Source organism: Pomacea canaliculata, linkage group LG2 (assembly GCF_003073045.1).
Source record: "Pomacea canaliculata isolate SZHN2017 linkage group LG2, ASM307304v1, whole genome shotgun sequence".
Classification (NCBI taxonomy): Eukaryota; Metazoa; Mollusca; class Gastropoda; order Architaenioglossa; family Ampullariidae; genus Pomacea; species Pomacea canaliculata.
Window position 1 is genome coordinate 35,260,988 of NC_037591.1, and position 20,643 is coordinate 35,281,630.

At 39.0% G+C, this 20,643-nt stretch overlaps 2 protein-coding genes across 4 annotated transcripts in view; one reads left to right on the top strand and one right to left on the bottom strand.

Moving 5' to 3' along the window:
- Nucleotides 1-143: 143 nt before the first annotated feature.
- On the bottom strand, nucleotides 144-18,474 carry LOC112558120. Of its 3 annotated transcripts, XM_025228333.1 has the most exons (24): nucleotides 17,965-18,474; nucleotides 17,334-17,545; nucleotides 16,463-16,807; nucleotides 15,339-15,396; nucleotides 14,806-15,064; nucleotides 14,361-14,488; nucleotides 13,917-13,990; nucleotides 13,117-13,251; nucleotides 12,677-12,847; nucleotides 11,499-11,710; nucleotides 10,193-10,546; nucleotides 9,831-9,972; nucleotides 9,269-9,483; nucleotides 9,098-9,176; nucleotides 8,799-8,962; nucleotides 8,222-8,466; nucleotides 7,849-8,006; nucleotides 7,303-7,496; nucleotides 5,766-5,862; nucleotides 5,312-5,496; nucleotides 4,505-4,702; nucleotides 3,833-4,023; nucleotides 2,923-3,212; nucleotides 144-1,327 (listed from the first exon to the last, which is right to left on the bottom strand). In XM_025228333.1, exons 1-23 carry the CDS (start codon nucleotides 18,163-18,165, stop codon nucleotides 2,937-2,939), a joined length of 4,293 nt encoding a protein of 1,430 aa, XP_025084118.1. In that variant the 5' UTR covers nucleotides 18,166-18,474; the 3' UTR covers nucleotides 144-1,327; nucleotides 2,923-2,936. The 3 variants fall into 3 exon arrangements, with proteins under 3 accessions (XP_025084118.1, XP_025084117.1, XP_025084119.1); XM_025228332.1 differs by having other exon boundaries at nucleotides 144-3,212; nucleotides 17,965-18,473; XM_025228334.1 differs by lacking the exon at nucleotides 10,193-10,546 and having other exon boundaries at nucleotides 144-3,212; nucleotides 17,965-18,473.
- A 914-nt stretch (nucleotides 18,475-19,388) lies between these two features.
- Nucleotides 19,389-20,643, top strand: part of LOC112558119 — a 44,502-nt gene continuing 43,247 nt past the window's right edge. Inside the window, exons 1-4 of the mRNA XM_025228330.1 lie at nucleotides 19,389-19,527; nucleotides 19,825-19,995; nucleotides 20,350-20,443; nucleotides 20,585-20,621. Coding sequence (XP_025084115.1) covers nucleotides 19,852-19,995; nucleotides 20,350-20,443; nucleotides 20,585-20,621 — 275 coding nt within the window. The 5' untranslated portion in view covers nucleotides 19,389-19,527; nucleotides 19,825-19,851. The remainder of the gene's footprint in view (nucleotides 19,528-19,824; nucleotides 19,996-20,349; nucleotides 20,444-20,584; nucleotides 20,622-20,643) is intronic.

Below are 20,643 nucleotides of genomic sequence, written 5' to 3' on the forward strand. Positions count from 1 at the left end.
CTAGTCACAATAAACTGCAAAACAAACAATTTTGATATGTCAGTCAGTGTTGTCTTCAGTGTTAAGTTCAACTTTATAGGTTTAATTTTCTTAACAGGTTTGGATGCACACAAAAAATTTGGGAAAAGAAGAAACCAACAGCCTAACATTCCTAGTTTTTAATGGTGGCAAATGACTTTCTATCGCCAAAGATTATTCAAAAGGGCAAAATGACCAAGTATATTATTGTCTCATCAGTGGCAGGGGACTTCATCTGATTTTGAAGTTTTGTACATAAAAAGACAGGAGCTCTGGCTTAATATAATAGCTGTTTATCATCAGCATTATTCAAAGTAAGACACCATGTCATTTGTTAAAAATCTTAATAATATTTGTATAGTGATACCTTTATCAGCACCATCTGTTTTAAAATACTGAACATTGTGAAATAAAGTAAAATAAATTGAAATCCTGATATGTTGGGGTAGGGATTAGAGCTGATAGCCTAAGTTAATTAGTGTTACTAAGTCGTGCCTAAGCTTGAAAACAATACAGTAATCCTTGCTATGTTGTGGTTCACTTATTTGGGCTTCAGTGGATCACAGTTTTTTTTAAATATATCTAATTCTGAATCATGGAGTTTTTGCTATTTTGCAGTATATGTATGTAATATTTATGATTTTAATCATTTAAGTTCATTTTATGTTCCTAAAAATATGTAGGTTTAAGACTGTAGAAAGTGTTAATAAGAGAGTGGGAAGGATTTACAAAGCTTTAAAATATATAAAATAAAATAAATATAACGGAACTTTTACATCTCTAGAACTAACCCCCGCAATAGGTAAGGGATTACTACATTTTATTCCATGACCCGTGAAGAAAACTTCAGGAAAGCAATATCTTGATCATTGGTACCACTGTTCACAAAACATCACAAGATTTTCTGTCTCTACTTTATGGATTGTTTACTCCTCTTATCCAAATAATTAGCTACGATTTTGTTGCTGCGTTGCATATACGCATTTCCCAGAAAGTCCTCAGGGTCACTCTGACAGTGTACAGTGCAAAGTTCAATGGAACAAAACTGGTTGTTCCTGATGTTAAGTGCCTTTTTTCATTTCAATTAATATTTCGTTTCAAAGTGACTCGGAATTTTAGTCCATTGTATGCCTTAAAACCATGAAGTAAAATCTGGGAGATGATCACATCACTTTTTCTTCTTTTCTTTTCACAAAAATTTTGGTATTTATCAAGAAGATGGGATGCTTTTGCACACTTTACAAGTCACAAGACATCTTTGTGATAGTAAAATTATTGTTGTGCACTTGATCTGTTTATCACCATAGTTCTGGAATAGGGAAAATGGGAAATATTTTACAAAAACACATCTTCAGATTGTCTAATATTTTCTCTATCTCTCATGTGAAAATCGCTGTCTTCTTCATTCTGTCTCATACCCATACCTCTTTATTTCTGAGACATAGTGAACATTAAAAACAAATATTTGTCAATCTTAGTAAATACCAGCTATGTGTATTCCTATAGATATGTGCATACCATAGATATGTTACTTTAAAGTTATCAGCAATAAAAAATTAAGTCTTTGGATCAGTCTGGTGTTGTCAACTGAATGCTTGTGGCTTCTCTAATGAGAGAAACAGAAATGTTCTCTTGATTCTGCTAGGAAATTACCGATGTCAGTGGAATCCTTTTGTGTTGACTTGAGAAATTAAAGCAGTTACAAAACCAGAAAATGAGATAAGATATCCATGCTATTATTCCGTGATGGAGTAACATTAAGCCTGTCTCAAAAAGAAAGATCATAATAGATTTTAATTATTTATTACCTAGTGGCTTTCTGCTATAGTTACCAGTAAAAAGAATTTTTAGCCATTCAAATGATTACTTATAAAAGTAATGTTATTAATTATTGTGTCCTAACTCCTTGAACAACTCACTAAACCATTCGTAATGAAGACTGGCATAAGAAAGGGTTGCATATTATCACCAACAATCTTCCTGGTGGTCATAGACTAGATTATGTGCAGAACAACCCAAGACAACAACACCGGTATCCATTGGACCTTCATCAAACAGCTGGACTTTGCAGATGACATCAGTCTCCTATCTCATTGGCAACAACATGCACAAATTAAATTGAGTAAGCTAGCAGAGGTAGTAGAGAAGACTGGCTTAAAGGTCAACAGAAAGAAGACTGAATTGATGAGAACCAACAACAAGCAGGAACTTCCAATCCAACTTCAAGGAGAGAGCATCAAGGAAACAGACCCCTTCATGTATCTGGGGAGCACTGTCAACAAGGATGGTGGAGCGGATGATGATATCAAAATCCCTATCAAGGCCAGGTAACAGCTTATGCTCAATTTGGAACTCCCTAGCATTATCCTTCTGCAGTATCCTTCAACACCAATGTGAAGGCAGTCTCACTGTATGGTTCTGAAACCTGGAGAGTGACAAATAGGATACCCTGAAAAGATCTCCAACAGCTGGGGAAAAAAAAAAAACCAACCAGCATGCCACTAGCGAAGACATCAAAAAGTGCGAATATGGCTGGATAGGACACTCCCTGTGCAAACCAGCTAACACAATTGCCAAGCAGGACTTGACTGGGATCCTCAGGAGAAGAGTAGAGTTGGGAGACCAAAGCAACCTTGGAAAAGAACAGTAGAAAGTGAGGCAAAGGATGTTGGAACCACATAGTCTCAACTGAAGAGGGCTGCCTCTGGCAAGGTGTTATTGCACCTCTATGTTCCTCGAGGAGTAACAAGGACTAAACTAAACTAACTCCTTGAATGGAAAGTCATCTTCATCTATATTTAGTGGTTGTGGTAGAATAAAGAATAGGTAAATATGGTATGCCTGTACCATCTTAGATAATATGCTTACATGACTTTTGAAGGTTTTTCTCAGAAATCCTTTTACCTAAATGCAATCAGTTAATACAATTTTTCCAACCATTCTAGCTCCCAGTTGTATATTTTGCTTTTAGCTGTGTTCCTGGACATGCTCAAATCTGCACTACGTTTATGGCGTTCTGCATCCAAGGCGACCACAGTGAATGGAGACATGGCAAAACGGCTGAACAGCGGACAGGCTACTCCTGCCCAGGCATCCAGTTTTCGATGTATGGCTGATGCCACCAGATCTGGATCAGCACTAGAAGCAAGCACAAATTCCACCAAAGTAACATTCTTGTTGTAAACCATGAGGACCTGTTAATTGAAAAAAAAACATCAGGACAGATAAACCTATGACCATCTATAAAGGCATTGATCAGAATGTTGCTTATCTAGGACCAAGTTATTTCTAACCATTTTCTGATTTTTATACAATAATAGCTGTGAAATGTTATGAAAGTTTCACTTTTGAAATTATTTTAATAAATTAATTTCTATGAATTCCATTTTACACCCAGAGAAGCATTTTTTCTAACAATCATATTAGTGGGACAAAAAAGTAATTTTTTTTTTAAATACAGCTTTAGCTATCACTGACCTAGAGTCTTAATTTCCTTTTTACTACATAACCCACTGACTACCTGAATATCATTGATGATTTGACAGGTGGGATTCTTAAACTGAAATAGTTATTATATCCAACTTTTTCCATGTTCCAACAGCTTTTGGTTCACCCAAGCTTTTCCAGGATTGTAACCCTGCTCTATAAAAAAGCACGTACAATGTGCATAATTTTGTGGGGGTTTTAATTTTTGGTGCATTTTCTCTGCAGTTAATAATGCAAAATTGGACGGTGATTATTTAAAAAGCAAGTCCCTTCAGTTAACTGATAGTTTTAAAGAATGTTGAACTAATGCATTAACCTTTCGCCTCACCTTCAATACATTTCTTAAAGCATAAATATCTTTCTCTGCTTCAATGAAAACTTTGACTTTTCCTTTAGCGGCATAGGCCACCTCCTGAGAGATAATCTCCAAGACTGGAGTGGGGTTGATGTCAGAGGAGAATAAGGCTCTCTCTAGAGACCTTGAGGGGTCAGGATAGTAGCGAGCAGTAACAGTGGGTACTGGAAAAGAAAAGGTGGATCTTAAACTGCAGACTAAAAAATGTAATCATGGTTTATAGCAGCCACTGAAATGTGACATCAGTTCTGAGTATTATGCTGTATTAATCATTTGATTTTTGCAAGGTTATAAAAATCCCAAATTTCTTTTTATGTGCAATGCAATGTATGCAATGTATAGACCAGTGATGTATACAAGAAAGTGTACTATACCATGCGCACATGACCTTACATATTGATTTGAGAGCTTTAATAGGGTACCTGCATCTAGGGAATAAGCTTCAATCCCAGATATTTTATCCAAAACCTCTCTTAAATACCAGCTATGATACTAGTAAAAGATGTAATAAGATAGCAGATATTTTGTGTACATGTCCATAATTTATGACATGTTAACTTCTTAATGGTTTCATATTTTGAATCCAACTTTTAATTTGCTGACTTCTGAATTTTTAATTTAAGTCACTTATCTGATTTAACCCACCAAACAATGAGTAGACAGGGGTGTCCTCAACACAAACAGACCCATTCTGACAGGCTATTGCCTGGACTGTGGAAAGGGCAGTGTCCATGTTGAAGAATGTCGCCACATCAACAAGCTCAGGAAAGGGGCTCGCTGCATGCTCTATATATTTATGGACCAGCTGGGAGCAAGCACGCACCTTCATATCAAAAACTTGTCCTGTAAAAATTGAACATGCCATTCATATTCGTTTGTTTTCTTTGAGTCTAATCATGGCTTTAAAATTCAGGGGTTGCCTTATCTACAGAAGATTCAAAACCCCAAATGACTTATTTTAAGGCATACTTTGGAATGAACGGGCAAACTCTACTGCTGAAACAGAAAAAAATTATACGAATTGGTGACATAACTATGTTAACAACAGTAACAACAAAGGATAGAGTCACTTTGAGAATAAGTACATGATTCTGTTACATAGTTTTCACAAATTATATAAATTAAATTCTAATGTTATGTTTGGCTCATCTTTTTCTAATACCTATATACACTGTATTACATTTAGATGAAACATTAATGCTTCTAAACCACTTCAAATCACTTGGCTGAGTACTTGAAGTAAAAATTCTTTAGATGCTTGAAAAGTTTACTTTAAAGTGCAGTTTGCAAAGGTGTAGTATGTTTTTCTTTTTTCTTGCTTTTTTGTGTGTGTAGAATTCAAGTTGTTTGTGCTCAATAAGAACTAAAATGCATTGATGTAGTCAAATTGGTGATGTCCAACAAACCATTTGAGATGCCAGTAAATGCTTTAAAAAAATTACTAGTACATGCCTGATCCTGGACAGCCCCCACAGAGGTCAACAAGGCAAGCTCTAATATTATCAATGAGCTCAAAGCGTGGCAGACGACCATATCCTGCTGCTGAAGTCAGCAACACTTGAAGGCTGTCTGCTGCCTTTTCACGAGCTTCCCTACTGGCTATGCAGAACTGTTCTTGGCCGTCAACATTGCAGTGACTGTTTAAGATATTTAACATTTTCAACATCATTAAGAAGGATGAACAACTGAAGAAGAATGTCTTCTGTTATATAATTAATATTAGAAATAAATAATTTAAAATAAAATACAAATCTTCATGACATTTATGAATGTCAAGGAATCAGCAAGCTGGCATTGCATTCAGCATAAAACCAATAGAGACAGAGACAAATGGATTTGCATGACAAAAGGTTTGATCAAATTTTGTGCACAAATCTTTACCAAATTTTACAAAAGTCAGACCTACGCATTCTGACCAAACTGGAAACTTAAAAATTCCAGGCCAGGCTTAAGCCCTCGATCCTTACAGGTTGTGGCTGGCAGTGCTTGAACCACAGGACCACCTGTGAATAAAATGTCAATTGTGTGGTCAACAGCTAGATCATGTATAATAATATGTGTGCAGAATCGATTTTTAAAAAAATAATCAGTCCTGGTCATAGCACACTGTCTATACAAGTAATAAATGTCTTGTTCCTAATCGCCCCCAGAGGAGCATTGGGCTGCAACTACACCCCGCCATCGGACCCGTTTCTAGGCGTCCCTCTCCATTTGGGACCATGTGATGCCAGCTGCCTCCACCTCGCTGTGGACCGATCTCCTCCATGTCTGTCTGGGTCTCCCAACCCTACGCCTTCCCTGTAGATTCCAACTCAGAGCTTGTCTTGATAAATTGTCGGCTGGCTTTCGCAAGGTGTGACCGATCCAGCCCTACTTCCGCTTCTTGATGTCTTGGCTGGCAGGTTTTGGGTTGATTCTCTCCCAGAGGTCTGTACTGGAGATCTCCTCGGGCCATCTGATTTTGAGGATGTGGCTCTGACATTTGGGCCTGCCGTCTTGCCAGAATTCAAGGACTTGGTGGTTTTGATGATTAAATTCTGCCTTGGTTAGTGGGTTAGTGTTTACTTGGAGCTGTTGGAGCGGTTGGGCCAATTAATATCCGAAGTGGTTGCTGGTGGTGGCCGGTTCAGTATTTCTTCAAAATGTTCCTCCCAGTCAGATCTTTGTTCTGAATCCCCGGCAATGACGCTGACATTCTTATTCTTTACTGGCCTGCACGCATTAGTGCTGTTCCTTCCTGACAGAATTCTTGTAATTTCGTATAGTCTTTGTGTTATTTGGCCCAGCTGTTTGTTCTGCCTCTTCTGCCATTCTTTGTGCGAACTGTCTCTTGTCGCCTCTTGCACTCTTCTTCGCTTTAGTTTATCACCCTGCAGTACTTTGCTCTGAGCACTTCTTTTTCCTTCTGGCTTTGACATTGGTTGATCTTCAGCTCTTTCCTTTCCTCTATCTTTTGCCAGGTCCCTAAACTCAGCCATTCCTCGTGCTGTTTTTCTTTCTCAGAACGCGTGTGCAGGCAGTCTTCAAAGTCTCCTGTAATCCTCTTGTTCCAGGTCCCTATCCTGGTTTTTGCCCTAGTCGTGAGAAGATGGGTCGGCGAGCTGACTTCCCGAGGGCTTTCGCCAACAAGCGTCATAGGTCCCTCCGAAGAGGGAACTTCCCGTCCAGGCTCTCGTTGTGCTTACGTTGTATTTACGATTTCAGTAGAAGGGTTTGTTTTTTATAACAGGGTGGATTTGGTAGCCCCACGCCCAACCCTCCTCCTTCATACGGGCTTGGGACCGGCAGATTACCCGGAGAGTTTCCAGGCGGAGTTAATAAATTAAATATTGTTCCCTTATTATGTGCTAGAAGACTAGTTGATATGTGGAGCTTTAGACGTGGTGCCATCAATGCTTATATCAATAGTTTCCACAAGGTAGTTGATAAGTGTGCATATGTACCTTCAATCATCTCTCTCTGAAGTTTCCTCACATCCTGGCAGTAACTAGTGTTCTCAGCTTCCCATACTGTGACATAGTATCTCTCAAAGCCTGGTATTAGTGGACGAAAGTCAATGTAGATATGGTCAGCATGACACCCAAGACCCATCCCACGCATGCCTAGCCGGACAACAGGTGGACACTCTCTGAGAACACTGGAAAATTATAACTATGCAGTTAATCACCAAAAGTTGCTCTCTCTTAACACACACACACACACACACTTTCTTCTTCACATCACCCTAGATCGTAGTTATTGCTGTCATTTGCCCAAACTTAATTAAATATCACTAACATTTAAAATGTCACAGTCACAGCGAAAAGCAGCAAGCTATATAGATTATGGTTATTGAATAAAATTAAGAGACATCAAAGTAGCATTTACATTAGTCAGTTTTATTCTAGCAACAAATAGAAGACGGTCCTTCAAAAGAACATTGTAAATAATTTATGTACAGAAATGGTAGCATGATAACCACAGAGGAAAAGAAAAAAAATCTGTCAAACCTCGTAGCTAGTGCCAAAAGATCTTGAGTGCTTGGTGGGATGGAACTTAACTGCAAAGCCTGGCCTGCCTGGAAGCGCAATGTTTCTTGGATGTGTCGCAGGTCTATGTTTTGCTGAAAGTTTGCTGATCGTGTGCGATATGCAGACCCCTTCAAAATCTGACAAATTAAATTTTGTCCAAAGAATTAGTGTCTCATACTAAAGTAGTCAAGAACTGGAAATACCAGTTACACCAACATCCAAGGAAATAAATACGACAGCTAGATTATGTATAACAATATGTGTGCTTTTCAACGACTCAGAATGGTAGGTTTTCTTATCACTTTATTTAAAATACCCTTCACTTTATTCACAACATATGAATTATAATTACCTCAAACTTTCCAGAATAATCCATTTTGACCAGTTCAACACATTCAAGAAGAGCTGGGTCTAATCGAAAGTATCGCCCATCATATGACGTGACATCTTTTACAAGGACATGTTCTGAGATATATACACTTGAAGCAAAATGACCATCTACAAGTTCTGGAAGGACAGTTTCTTCTGCGAGCTCATCAGGATAACCATATTCAAGAACATCTGGCTCATCTGACACCACTGCTGGACGCAATGGACCTTAAAGATTTAATAAAAATAAATGAAATATGATTCTTAGGAAACTGATTATAGCATAATAAAATATATTTGCAAGAAATATATATTTCATGACATAGGATTAGCAGCAAAGTAATAACAATATAAATACATGCACCAGACAGATTATTATTAGCGATATTATGGAGATTTACTTGCATACGCATTATGGTGGTGTAATTTGTGAACACTCTTTAAAGTATAGAAATGTCGTGATGCTAAGAAGGCATATAGTAATAATATATTATCAATATCATATGAATGAAGATGAAGTGAAAAAACAATGTGAGAGCACAACAACCCCGCTTGCAAACCTTCCAGAAAACTGACAAGTGATGCCTGAAATCCACTCTGCTTCTTGACAAATGCCTCAATGTAAGTTGGATCAGTAAAAGACACAAAGTCAAATCCAGCACACACAGCAAGACTTGCCAGTGTGGTCTCCCTGCCACTGGGGAATGTAGACAGTCGGATTCCTCTGGAAAAAGAAAGCTATCAAAATATTCACCAACACTAAGTATATCTTTGGAAAATGTGTAAAGGAAATTTCTTTTCAGCAAATAGAAGTATTTGCAACTATAAAAGTGTTAACAGCACTTTAGAGAACACTCACCTTCCCTCTGTGAACAGCGATGGCAAAACATTCATCTGCTTTTCTGTGGGCTCTTGAAATGACATCAAGATATGAAGACCTGAAAGTGATTAATATGATGTTAGTCACCCCCAAAACGCTTTGCAGAAAGTCAACCACTTTAAAAATAAATCTTTAGAAATTAGTACTCACTAATATTTTGCATGTTAGCAAGGATTTGTAATTTCCTAAGCCGCACTAAAAGCCGTGGCGTCATCATCCTTGTGCTACACCAATCCCAGGGTTCAAGACTCATTGAGGGTTGGCTGCAGTCATGACACTGTCTTGTTTGATAACTGCACCACTGGGAAGAGAGACCTTCTGGTTCAAAGGTCGCTGGTATATCAGTCAAATTCCAATGCACCAATCTAAAAGTTAAAAGCAAAATATTTTAAATCAATATATGAAAATTTGGATACTAAGATTTTTGTGTCAATTATATAAAACATGGAGCTACACTCTATTTAAGTGTGACATTTAATATAATGAATTTGACTTCAGCTGATTTTTATAGAGTACTGTCTCAGATTGCTTAGCTGTATCAGCTACACCAAATATACCTACAGGAAAAAAGCCATTATTAAGTTTTTACAACAAGTCAAATAATTTTGTCGACAAAGTTATATATATCAAAGAGGTATCAGCCGAAGACACTGTGGCTGTTAAGTTGAAGAAGACTATAAGTAGGAGAAAATCAGTGTTGCAGAAAATTTACTGCTTCATATGTTTTCTGTTAGCTCTGTTGAGAGGTCTGTCTGTAGGACCACACCCTTCCTCAAGACTAATTCCTTGTGGCCACTGATTACCAGGTGATAATCGTGGTGCTTGTGAACATATGTCAGCCACATCGCTAACACCTGGACAAAGTAGACAGTATAGACAAGTGTTTATTTTCAGGGTAGGATGAAGATGAGTCACGCAAAAGTGGCGTCTATTTCTAAACAGTATGGATCTGCATATTAACCATTTTCCAAGCTAAAACTGGTGTTTCAAAGAATCAACACTGTGTTAAGTTAGTAATGAGTATAATGGGATGCAAAAGAGTCCTAATTAAATTTCTGAATTAACATTTCATACTCAAAGACTCCATGCTCTTCATAAATGATGCTCCACTCTCTTCATCAACACCATTAGAGCTGGATGACATTTCAAAGTCATTTTTCTCTACAGCAATTTCAATATGGTTTTTGCTGGGTGTGGTACGAACATCATTAGCACCAGCACAAACAGCCAGCTGAGCAAGGCGTTGAATGATGGATGTAATAGAAGGAAGGCTGGAGGCAGATTTGTTGGTGAAAGAAGAGACATTATTTCTTTCTATCAGGGAGACAGAGGCAGCTCTTCCTTCTGAAAATATAGAGGAAGCTCCATGGCGCCCTAAAGGAAATGATGATGTTGGCTCATCCCATGATTCCAGGACAAGAAGTTGTTCTGAAAGCAAATTATTTGAAACAGGTTTCCTGTAAGGTTAAATGGATATTTCCATTAAGCTAGACTTAGCCATTTCATAAGATACTCCTATAACAAATAGTACAAATACTTCTACAACTTAGTTTTGACATGAAGAACGAGTGCAATAAACCTATTACCCAATTAACATTATATCTAATTTTTTTTACATCAGCTGAAAAAAGAATCCAATTTGTTTGCTTTACATGCTTCTTGAGGTGCAAATTTTTATCTCATTGCTGGGTAAATCTCCTTGACAGATACTATTTAACCATATTAGAAGTAAATAACTCTTTTCACTTTCAAGATACTTGGCTACAATTGTCATCAAGCAGAGAAAAATGTCAAACTCATATCACATTTGTATACAGATAATAAATAAGTTAATATATCGTCCCAATTCTCCTACTGAGTGAACTCTTGACGGTGTAAACATATCCATGTACAATCCTGATGTCTGGAGGCATGTATTTTAAGAATGCCAGGTTGGGGAAACCTATATTTTGGGGGAATAGTATCCTTCATCAAGATGCGATTATCAGAAAAAATTGCACCTTACCCCAGACCTTTAAAATTAAAGACTGTAAAGTTAGTTTTCTGATTTTCCACACTACTTTAGGATTACAAATATAAAAGCAATAGCTGATAATTTAAGCAAACATAGGAGGATGCAGTTACACAAACAAATCTGATGTCATGTGACAGATTGTGCATCTGCACATATGAATCTGACATAACTGACGAATCTTCAAATTTAGAAATACTTCAGGATCTTCTCGTATCTCAGACAATATTTGTAAAGCACATTGAGTCTACTGTATAGTGGAGAAATGCGTTATATAAATCTCCATTATAATTATTATGTCACATGTCGGACTAGGCAAATCTGAACACCAGATGTCAGACTAAGCAGAGAGAAAGGTAGCCAACGCACTATTCGGCCACTCCACAGAGACTAACTCCGACAGGAGGGTCAGGACTGAGGCCAGGCGTGATGTCATCAGACGTGCAGCACATGAGTGTTGAGGCTGTGTGTCAACACTGTGCAAGTCACAGGAATAGCAAGAAGAATTCTGATGACCACACCAGGTGATCTCACTGCCACCGTCCTGCACCACCACAACATCGCCATTCAAGGTAATGAGGCTGGGAAAAAATGTATTAAAACTTAAATAATTTTTTCGTTAGAAATTTTGGTTTACAAATTCACATATAATTAAAAATATGTAACGATAACTTTTCAGATATTAGCGAGGGAGGTCCTCATCTCAGGTCGAGTTGCGTGAGTGGACTGGGGAAGGAGTGTCCATCTTTACCTTCCTTTCCTCTACTTTTCTAGGTTTCTGGGTAGGGGGCGATCAGGTGTTGGAAACCACCCTTTTCTTGGGGTTAGCTTTTTGTGAGGGCGGGTACCATATCCTTTCCTTGATGCTTTACCTTTCCCCAGTCCTCTATCCAGTTTAGAAAGCAGAGTGGTTATACTGCCGTCCAAACCCAGGAGCACACCAGTTCGATATCCATATAGCGCAGCAAGCTTCTCTCAGATGGCCCAGCTGACGGGAATGGGTACCTGACTCCCCAGAGGGTTGGGGAAGGTAAAGCTGTGAGGGGGAGGAGATTGGCACTGCCCTCACATATGGCTGGCCCTGATAAAAGTGAGATCTTTATCTCCTTCGCCAGTGACTCGAAAAAAAGTTTAGGGGACGAGTTTTATCCAGCCTGTGGAATTATGTACCGATTCCAAGCAACTGGATCGACTGGAGGAAGTTATGTGCTTCCTCAACCCTCCAAAGGAGTCAAATACGGATTCAACACCTAGATGATCTGGGGGTGGGGAAGGCATGCATGCAGAGCTGCACAGGTATCAAAGCAGGCCTCGAGCCTTTGATGCTGGTGCTCTGACCATTCAGCTACTTTACCTGCACTGGATTAGTATGATGCCAAATGTTTAATCATATATATAAAGAATACTTTCGGTTATAGGAAAAGCGAAAAGCAGATATTTTATGTGTCACATAATATCATACTCAAGGATGTAAATACTAATTTTGAAAACTGTGCACTTAGTGGTCCGTAGAGGCCTAAATATAATCAACTGAAAATTAGACACACCTTTCGAACTGCAAATCATTCCTAGAAAATGCTGAAGTTGATGTCAATGTTGTATTTAGGAGGCTGGACACAAGCGCTTCAGGACCATAACACCGAGCTTCACATTCCTGTCCCAGTGACAAGTTCACAAGGTGAATGTCATGGGTCTTAGATGGTTCTAGTAGAACATTCCTGTAATTTAAACAAATTATTATTCCAAAACAAAATTGAAAATTTACACCTTACGGTATTGCTGGATGTTTCTACATACACGCAAAAGCTGAAGTTAAATCACTAATGATTACTACATAAGAGCTGTTAAAATATGGGGGAAATAATCTGCGAGTAATCATGAACTTACTGAGACAAGTTGATATAAATATGGACTGCACATAAACAATACTTGACTATAAATAAAACCCTTTTTTAACGTATCCAAACACTATAGAAAAGTGTCTAACCATAGCGAGAGTCCAAAGGCATCAGCAGAAAAGTAAGCATTGTGAACTAGCACATGGGCATCCACGTTGGCATCACTCTCCACACACTGAGCCACACCAGGGTTGTTGGACTTCAGATGGACCTCTGGGCGTATCCTGCAAATTCAATAAAGTCTTCCTTTTAACGTCTAAAGTAATGTTCTCGGTTCTAAATCAACTCACGCACATGAAAAATATGACTTTATGAATGATAATTTACAATGTGTAAAGTTTGAATACTTAATATTGCTTGGTTCTATTGCTCTCAAGTAAAAGAGTGGCATACGTGTGTCTTCATTAGCATTCTGTACGGCATGGTTTAGTTGACATATCGACAGAGGTGAAACATCAAAAAGCCATTAAAGCAAATGATGTAGTGAAAGGAGTAAAAGCAGTAACAAAGGTCTCAAGTAATGGAAGAGATGGAGAAGTTATTACTAGTGTGTATAAATGGAAACAAATCAATGTTTATATATGCTGTACTATACAATACTATGAATAATACAAGGCAGCTATACTGATCTGCACCGAACCAATTAAATATATTTACATTATTTTTTATGGGGGGAAGGGGGGAAATTGCTCGGAACTCGAACTGACCAGCACTAGACCAATCTTCCAGAACGGATTGTGGTCGAGTACCATTTAAGGTACCACTGTACTATACATCAATTTCTGGGGTGGGTGGGATGTAGGTAGAATCTAAATGCATGGCCTTAACATATGTCATTTAAATTGAAGTACAAGCAAATGAGAGACAACAATAAGACTTAGTTGCTTACGTCACTTCAACAGGTGGTGACAGCTCGATGTCAACATCATGAAAATGCCATGAGACAGCAGGCATGAAGTAAAGCTGAGGAGAGATTCAGTAAAAGAAATTTCCTTTGTTACGGAAAAGACAATGGTGTGACAACAGCAGAAAGCCACTGTATCACAATGCATCTACTGCACCACAAATTTTTCCTGCATATGATAATTCTGGACCTTCTGAAACTCTAACATATCTCTGACAGGTAAACAATCTAAATAAGATATATTTAGAGAGAGATTCTTTCTCTCCACTCCTCCCCCTCTCCCCTTGAACCTCTAACCACAGTATCTTTTTTAAGATTTTGAATTCCAAATTCAAAAATTGCCAGCTTCTCACTCATATCTGCTTGGGAATCTCATACAGTTTTACAAAGTAAGTCTACTTACACTTTATTTTAAATTTTTATTTTCACCTTTTGGTAGACACTGAAATTGAGACGAGCCGCAAAGGAAGACTGTAGGGACTGTTCTTCTGGCTCGATTAGCCAGTCTCTTGATGAAACATCACTTCTTGTCTTGAACACAGGGTCATTTCGATGCGCTAGCAAAAGAAACAGGCAACTATACACACTAATAAACTGTCAGTGTCAGAGATTAGTACTGCACTATTCTACTGCAGCCAGACCATCAATCTTTCGCGGGTCCTCTTGGCATGGATCATGGTTATTGCTCTACCATTTAGTAATGGATCAAATCTACCCGAGCACTCTATTTAACCAATTTTCCATAGCAAAACTGGGTAGAAATTCAAATTTAGGAACGTTACTTTACAAAGCATTGTTACTTCGGTGCACGCGAATGTATCCTCGGCTATTGACTTTCCTATGTAAAATTTGAACCCAAAGTATATTATCTCACAAATTGTCGTTGAGCCAGAAGCATTGAAGGCCGTTCGAAGACTCGTCGCTCCCGCGGTGTAAGCCTTGACTGTCGCCAGGGTATCAGCACGATAGCCCACGGTGAGAAACACGGGTGGCACGTCGGGTACGCTTGCCACTGGGACGCGGAACAGCTCTGTAGCCGGGGTATTGAAGACTGGCACGTCCACGTAGGTGAGGCCCATTTCCCGACTGAATGTTATGGTGGAGTCGGCGCAGAACTCTGACTCTAGATCGAACTGTTAGGACAAATTTACCCAGCTAAAAGTTGCACGAGAACAGCTTACATTAAAAGTAATTACAAGCAGTCTACAACCTTATTGGTGATAAGAAGATGCATCTATGCTAGAAAATGTTGGTCAGCGTCTGACCTTTAAAGTTTATAGTCATACTATTAAAGTATGTGATTGCTGGTGTCAGGGACAGGAACTCGATACAGTTCTTCGTCACCAGTTAAAAATTTTTGAATAGCTGAAATAACTAAAAGGGAAAAGGTTCTTGCTAAAACAGTACCTGGGATTCGTAATCTGCTACAACAGCTCTTCCTCCGTTGTTTTTTATAACAAGATTGCTGAAAGATAGAAAAATCATCGCTTAAATGCATTTAACAAAACCCATCATTAAGTATTAAACCTGGTTTTGTTTTTTGATAGAAGATGATATAACTAACTGTTTATAAAACTATAGAACTAAGTGATAGAACTATTGGGGAATACTGTTCCTGTCATAATAAATCATATGCAACCTGCATTTTCCTTTTGTTTAGGCATCAGAAAAAGTACATAAGCGTATACTTCAAGGAAACAAATTTCCCCACTGTCAATTATTTGTTAAATCAGTGACAACTTTTGGGAATAAGGACTCCATCAGGAGAATAGGAGGATTAGTAAGTTGCAAATTTGTTTTTCTAATGACTGGATAAAGCTCACTGCAATTTACTATTTCTCCAAATCTAGTGTGAGGAGGGAGGGAACCTTTGAGATACACCTCCCCACCCAACATCATGATGATGTAGTAGTTTTGTAGCGCGCTAGTATCCGCATCACAAAGATGCGCTCAATGCGCGGTGATCCCAGCAGCCACCAAACTGCAGGTCAAATGATAACTTCAAATAAGTTTAAACAAGTGAGTCTTAAGATTTTTCTTGAAAGATGCAATACTATCAGACTCCTTGGTCGAGAGGGGAAGCGAGTTCCACAAAAGCGGGGCTACATTGGAGAAGGATCTAAAACCCGCAGTCTTCTTATTAGCATTCCCTGACTGAACACTCGGTCGTTCAAGTCTGAAGTGAGCTGCTGAACGAAGGTTCCGCTGAGGTTGGTAACGGCGAATGAGTTCTTGTAGATAGACAGGCGCAAGGTCGTGAAGACAGCCATATGTTAAGGTTAACACTTTGTGCTCAATTCTCTTCTCCACAGGAAGCCAATGTAGGTCACGTAGTACAGGAGTAATGTGGTCAGTTGTTTTCTTTCACTAAGCATGTCAAACTCGTGAGGTCACATACATCTGATACACAGATACACCTATCAACAAATGGTCCTCAGCTCTTCGTGTGCAGTCCTGACATTTGTTTTGTTGATTTCTTTTAACCACGGACTTAAAGTATATACCTTTTAACAAAAAGCACTTCAACTCACAAAGTGTAGGCCAGCTTTGTATGACCCTTCAGTTGGTCCATGACAAGGACGAAGTCGTCGTCCTCATAGCTGTGTCCCGTCTCCTGACCTCGAGAGAGGCTCAGCTCGCTCTGACCCCACTTCTTGTGCAAAGCTAGTCGCTGGCCATCCATGGTGCTGCCGGTGTCGAGGGGAATGTCGGTGGTGAAGTTGGCGTGCCAGTCGATGTTGTTGAGGATGTTGGACACGAGATTGGGCAGGGCCCGACGGAGTCGGGTCCTGTCTTCCGGGCCTCCATGCTTGCGGGCTTTCTTTGCCGGTCTGTAGTGGAAGTGGATGTCCGCTTCCTCGATCATGTCGAAGGGTCTGTTTGCAATGCATAAATGGTAAATCGAGTGTTAAAACTTTGGGTATACAGCCAGGTGCGTTCAAAACAACGAGATAACATTCAGTTAATGCACCGAAGATACGACGATAGTTTGCAAACGCAAAATGGTAAATGCTTTTAGACACGTGTTTGTAAAAACATTCTCATAAACCCCACACGTTCTGCAAATAAGGCTAAATGTACTGCCTTTTAAAGGCGCCAAATATTTTTTAAAATATTGTTCAGAGGTAAGTAAAAATAATATTTCACCAACTGTGAGTGAATAACTCCACTCCGTTCTCGAAATACAAACCTACAAACTTCATCTTGAACAAATTGGTGCTGTCACGTGTGTCTTTAGGTAATCATAATTAACACCTCATCCCAGCTTTCTCATTAGCTGGGTTTTTGCCAACCTAGGCATGTTCATATACAATTCTGATGAAATGAAGAAAGAAAAAAAAAGGGACAAACAAACAAGCACAGAAAGAAGAAAATAAAATAGAAAATAAAGATTCCACTTACCCAGCAGGTTTATGGTGAATGGTGACCTGCCTTTCTAATGGAAAGAAGATGCTCTGAATCTTCACGTAAATACCCGAAGCTTTGGGCTGCTCTCGGGTGGCATTACAACCCCACTGTGGGCCCCCAATCACCACCTGCCCCTGCCTCCATGTTTTCACGACCGTAACGTCATCCATCAACATCATTAGACGATCTTCTACACATGCTACACGCTTAAACAGAGTAACAGACTCCTCTGTTAGTAATGACCATTGGATGAGCTCATGTTTTAGCTTAAATAACTGACTTTACTGCCCTTTATAGACAAAGACAATCAGACGGAGACAATCTCTGGGAATAATTATAACAAGCAATTAAACTAAGAAAAAATAACGAAGAAGAAATAGGTACAAAAGGCTGGAAAGGAAAAGAAAAAGAATTTAAGATAAAAAGAAAGAAAACAGAAGAAAAAAAAGCATGAAAGAGGAAAGGGGGAAAAAAAAGAAAACTTAAAGCAGTGTTCAAATCGAAAGAAAGAAAGAATAAACGGAAGACAAAATTAATAAATAATACAAACAATGCATATTCGAAAGAATGATGGAACGAACGAATGAACAAAACAAATAAGCGAAGAGTAAGACACCAAATATACCTTTAGAACACGGATATCGTCGAGGTTCACAACATTGGCCAGTCTGCCTTCACTTCGGAGGCGAAAAGTTTCACCAGTTTCGTCGTCCTCGGCATGATAATTGTGTTTGAACTGCTTGTCCTTCACTGCCAAACTCTGGACCAGGCACAGCAAAAGGAACAGACAGAACCCTCTAGAATGCCAGGAGTTTGTCGACGGCATTTCGGTGAAGCGAAAGCAGTCACAGAATGGCCGACAGGTTACCCCGATCTGCTTCTGCCCTCATAAAATATCCTTTCTGAACAAAAATAAAATCCTTTTGCAGAGGATATCACAGACTTTCGATCCTTCAGATGAGATATCACTATCATAGACAAAACAAACTCTCACATTGCCACAAAATGTTGATTAGATTGAGCTTCTCCAACTCAGTGATTTGACACAGTGTGCAGGCTGGGAGTACAGATAGCAAACACAAATAAGTCTCTTACATGCGGGGATGACCTTGCAAACCCAAAGTTTTGTAATAGATAAAACACCGTCTGTGCATTTGTCTTAAACTTCCTTGATCCATAAATGGATTCTCGTTTATTCGCTCTCTGCATATTCAAAATCATTTGCATTGTTAGCCTTTACAACAATACTGATTGATGTGTGTACAACTACTAATTACTAACCGCTTTAGTAAAAAGGCTTTTTTTCAGTTATCCGAGGGAAAAAAGTAATTTGAAACATTAGCGAAGTAACGCATGACTAATTTAAAATACATTTATACATATACAGTTATTTAAAAAGTGATTGCGAAAACTGTCTTGTGTCTGTCTTTGCGCATTTCTAGACTTTTGTCCATAATGACCCTCAGTTCTAATCTTGAGACAATGTTCGCGTCACTAAAAAAGAAAAAAAAAACTACCACTAAACAGTATTTTATGTACAGTTTGTAAAGGGGTATTTTGACTCGCTGATGATAAAATTCCTATGGTATTTTCAGTCTCCCTGGCGTTACTACGGCACCGCAAGTTGTTATGTGTTCTATGTGTTATGTTTGTTCGTCGTTGCAGGTGATGAGTTGACAGCCTTCAGCTCATTCTCACAACTACAAAAGTACACGAAGATCGGGTACTTAGCCCATGTGCTAGATGTGCAGACGAAGACGCACACAGATAATACAGACCTTTGCTTGCTGCGTTGTATGAACCCGATAAAGAGGAATCTACAACACTGGTTGTAACAGCATTGACAGACGTTTTCGAGTGCTTCCTTGTGGTCTGATCGAGATAAAACTTTGAAGTAAAATTGCTGTAGTAATTAATTATCTACTTGAGTGAAAAAGTGTGAGGAAGAAGGGCGTAAGCGATTTTATAAACGAAGGTGAGGGGAAGATAATCTTCTTAGCCACACACCTGCAATGATAAGTGATAACGAATAAGTCCCTCCCCCAAAATATCTTTAGCCCCAACAGTGACACTTTCAGAAACAAGGAAGTTTTGATAATCTTTATCTTTGTTCGTTACTCATGAACACAGCCAGAAGAACGACGGCCCGATCAGAACTTTCAAAAATACTGATACACTGTTGAATAAGGTAACAACGATTATTAATTCTGCACAGCATTAATTTGTAAGCATTAAACGTTTATGCTCACGAAAAAAGATTTTTTTAATATAGTTTGGGATAAATTGTTAGCCAGTCTTCTTTCTTAATATGTATTTAACTAGACGTCTGTGTCTCAAAATGTTTCAATATTTTACAAGATTTAGGCCACATAATCTGCAGCATTTAGAACTCGTCAGCTTGGATTATATGGAGTGCATGAAATGCCCACCATTTTTTATTGACCGGTCCCGTTCAAAGTATAAGCTACTGCAGTTTCTCTTTCAGCCGTTTCCCCCATAAATACATGCCAGCATGTGGGGGGTGCGACTAGTGCTGGCAGTATCTCTGCTTTGCTCCACACACGCCTATTACTTCGAAAGCGGCTTTGCTCACCACTACACTTACTGGGCGGAGACCTCGCTCTTTGGCCAGGGCAATGTCACCACGGTGCTGAAGGTACTTTTGACAGCCAGCAGATTTAGCACAACTTTATTAAACTTTACAAGGGCAATTACATCGAAAGCGAATTTGATGCAGGTGAAGGCTGGGAGAGGGAGGTTGCCGTCTTCTGTAGTGAAACGGCTACTGTTAGATCACCCCCCCACACACACACACACACACCCAAACAGTTTTTTTTTTTTTGTCCACCTCTCAATCAGTTTTGTTTTAATGTGTCGCTCAGACCACACACTTGCATTAAAAGTATTCAAGTCCGTGCTCAGTCAGACGTATGCATGCAGTTTCGTTCCCTTTCACCCAGCATACTCCTTTACACACATTTTACACTTTTTTTCCCCTTTAAATCTCCAGTTTCAGATCACCGCTCTGAACGAAACAGAAGAAGGACATAGGCTACACTTACTGTCGGTTGACAGCCTGGCTCAGCTTATTCATGGAGGAGTGGGTGAGTAGAATGGTGCAGTCTATAATTATACCTTTCGTGGATTTGTGAATTCATATAGCTGTTTCACAACAGACAAATAAATAAAGATGATCTCATTTTTTTCTCACGACTGGAAAGTTCCATATGCACTTATTTTTTCAGCGCTGGAGAACCCTTTGAAGTGGAACTTGTCAAAGACGTGAGTTGACACATTCGCACAC

Excerpts from the sequence above, each read along its gene's own strand:
- LOC112558120 (XM_025228333.1), bottom strand. The coding sequence starts at position 18,165 with ATGCCGTCGACAAACTCCTGGCATTCTAGAGGGTTCTGTCTGTTCCTT. Across the intron at positions 9,973-10,192 it reads GAAGAGCATGGAGTCTTTGA|GTGTTAGCGATGTGGCTGAC; the intron begins GTATGAAATGTT and ends TACTTTGTCCAG. Across the intron at positions 8,007-8,221 it reads ATTATTCTGGAAAGTTTGAG|ATTTTGAAGGGGTCTGCATA; the intron begins GTAATTATAATT and ends TTAATTTGTCAG.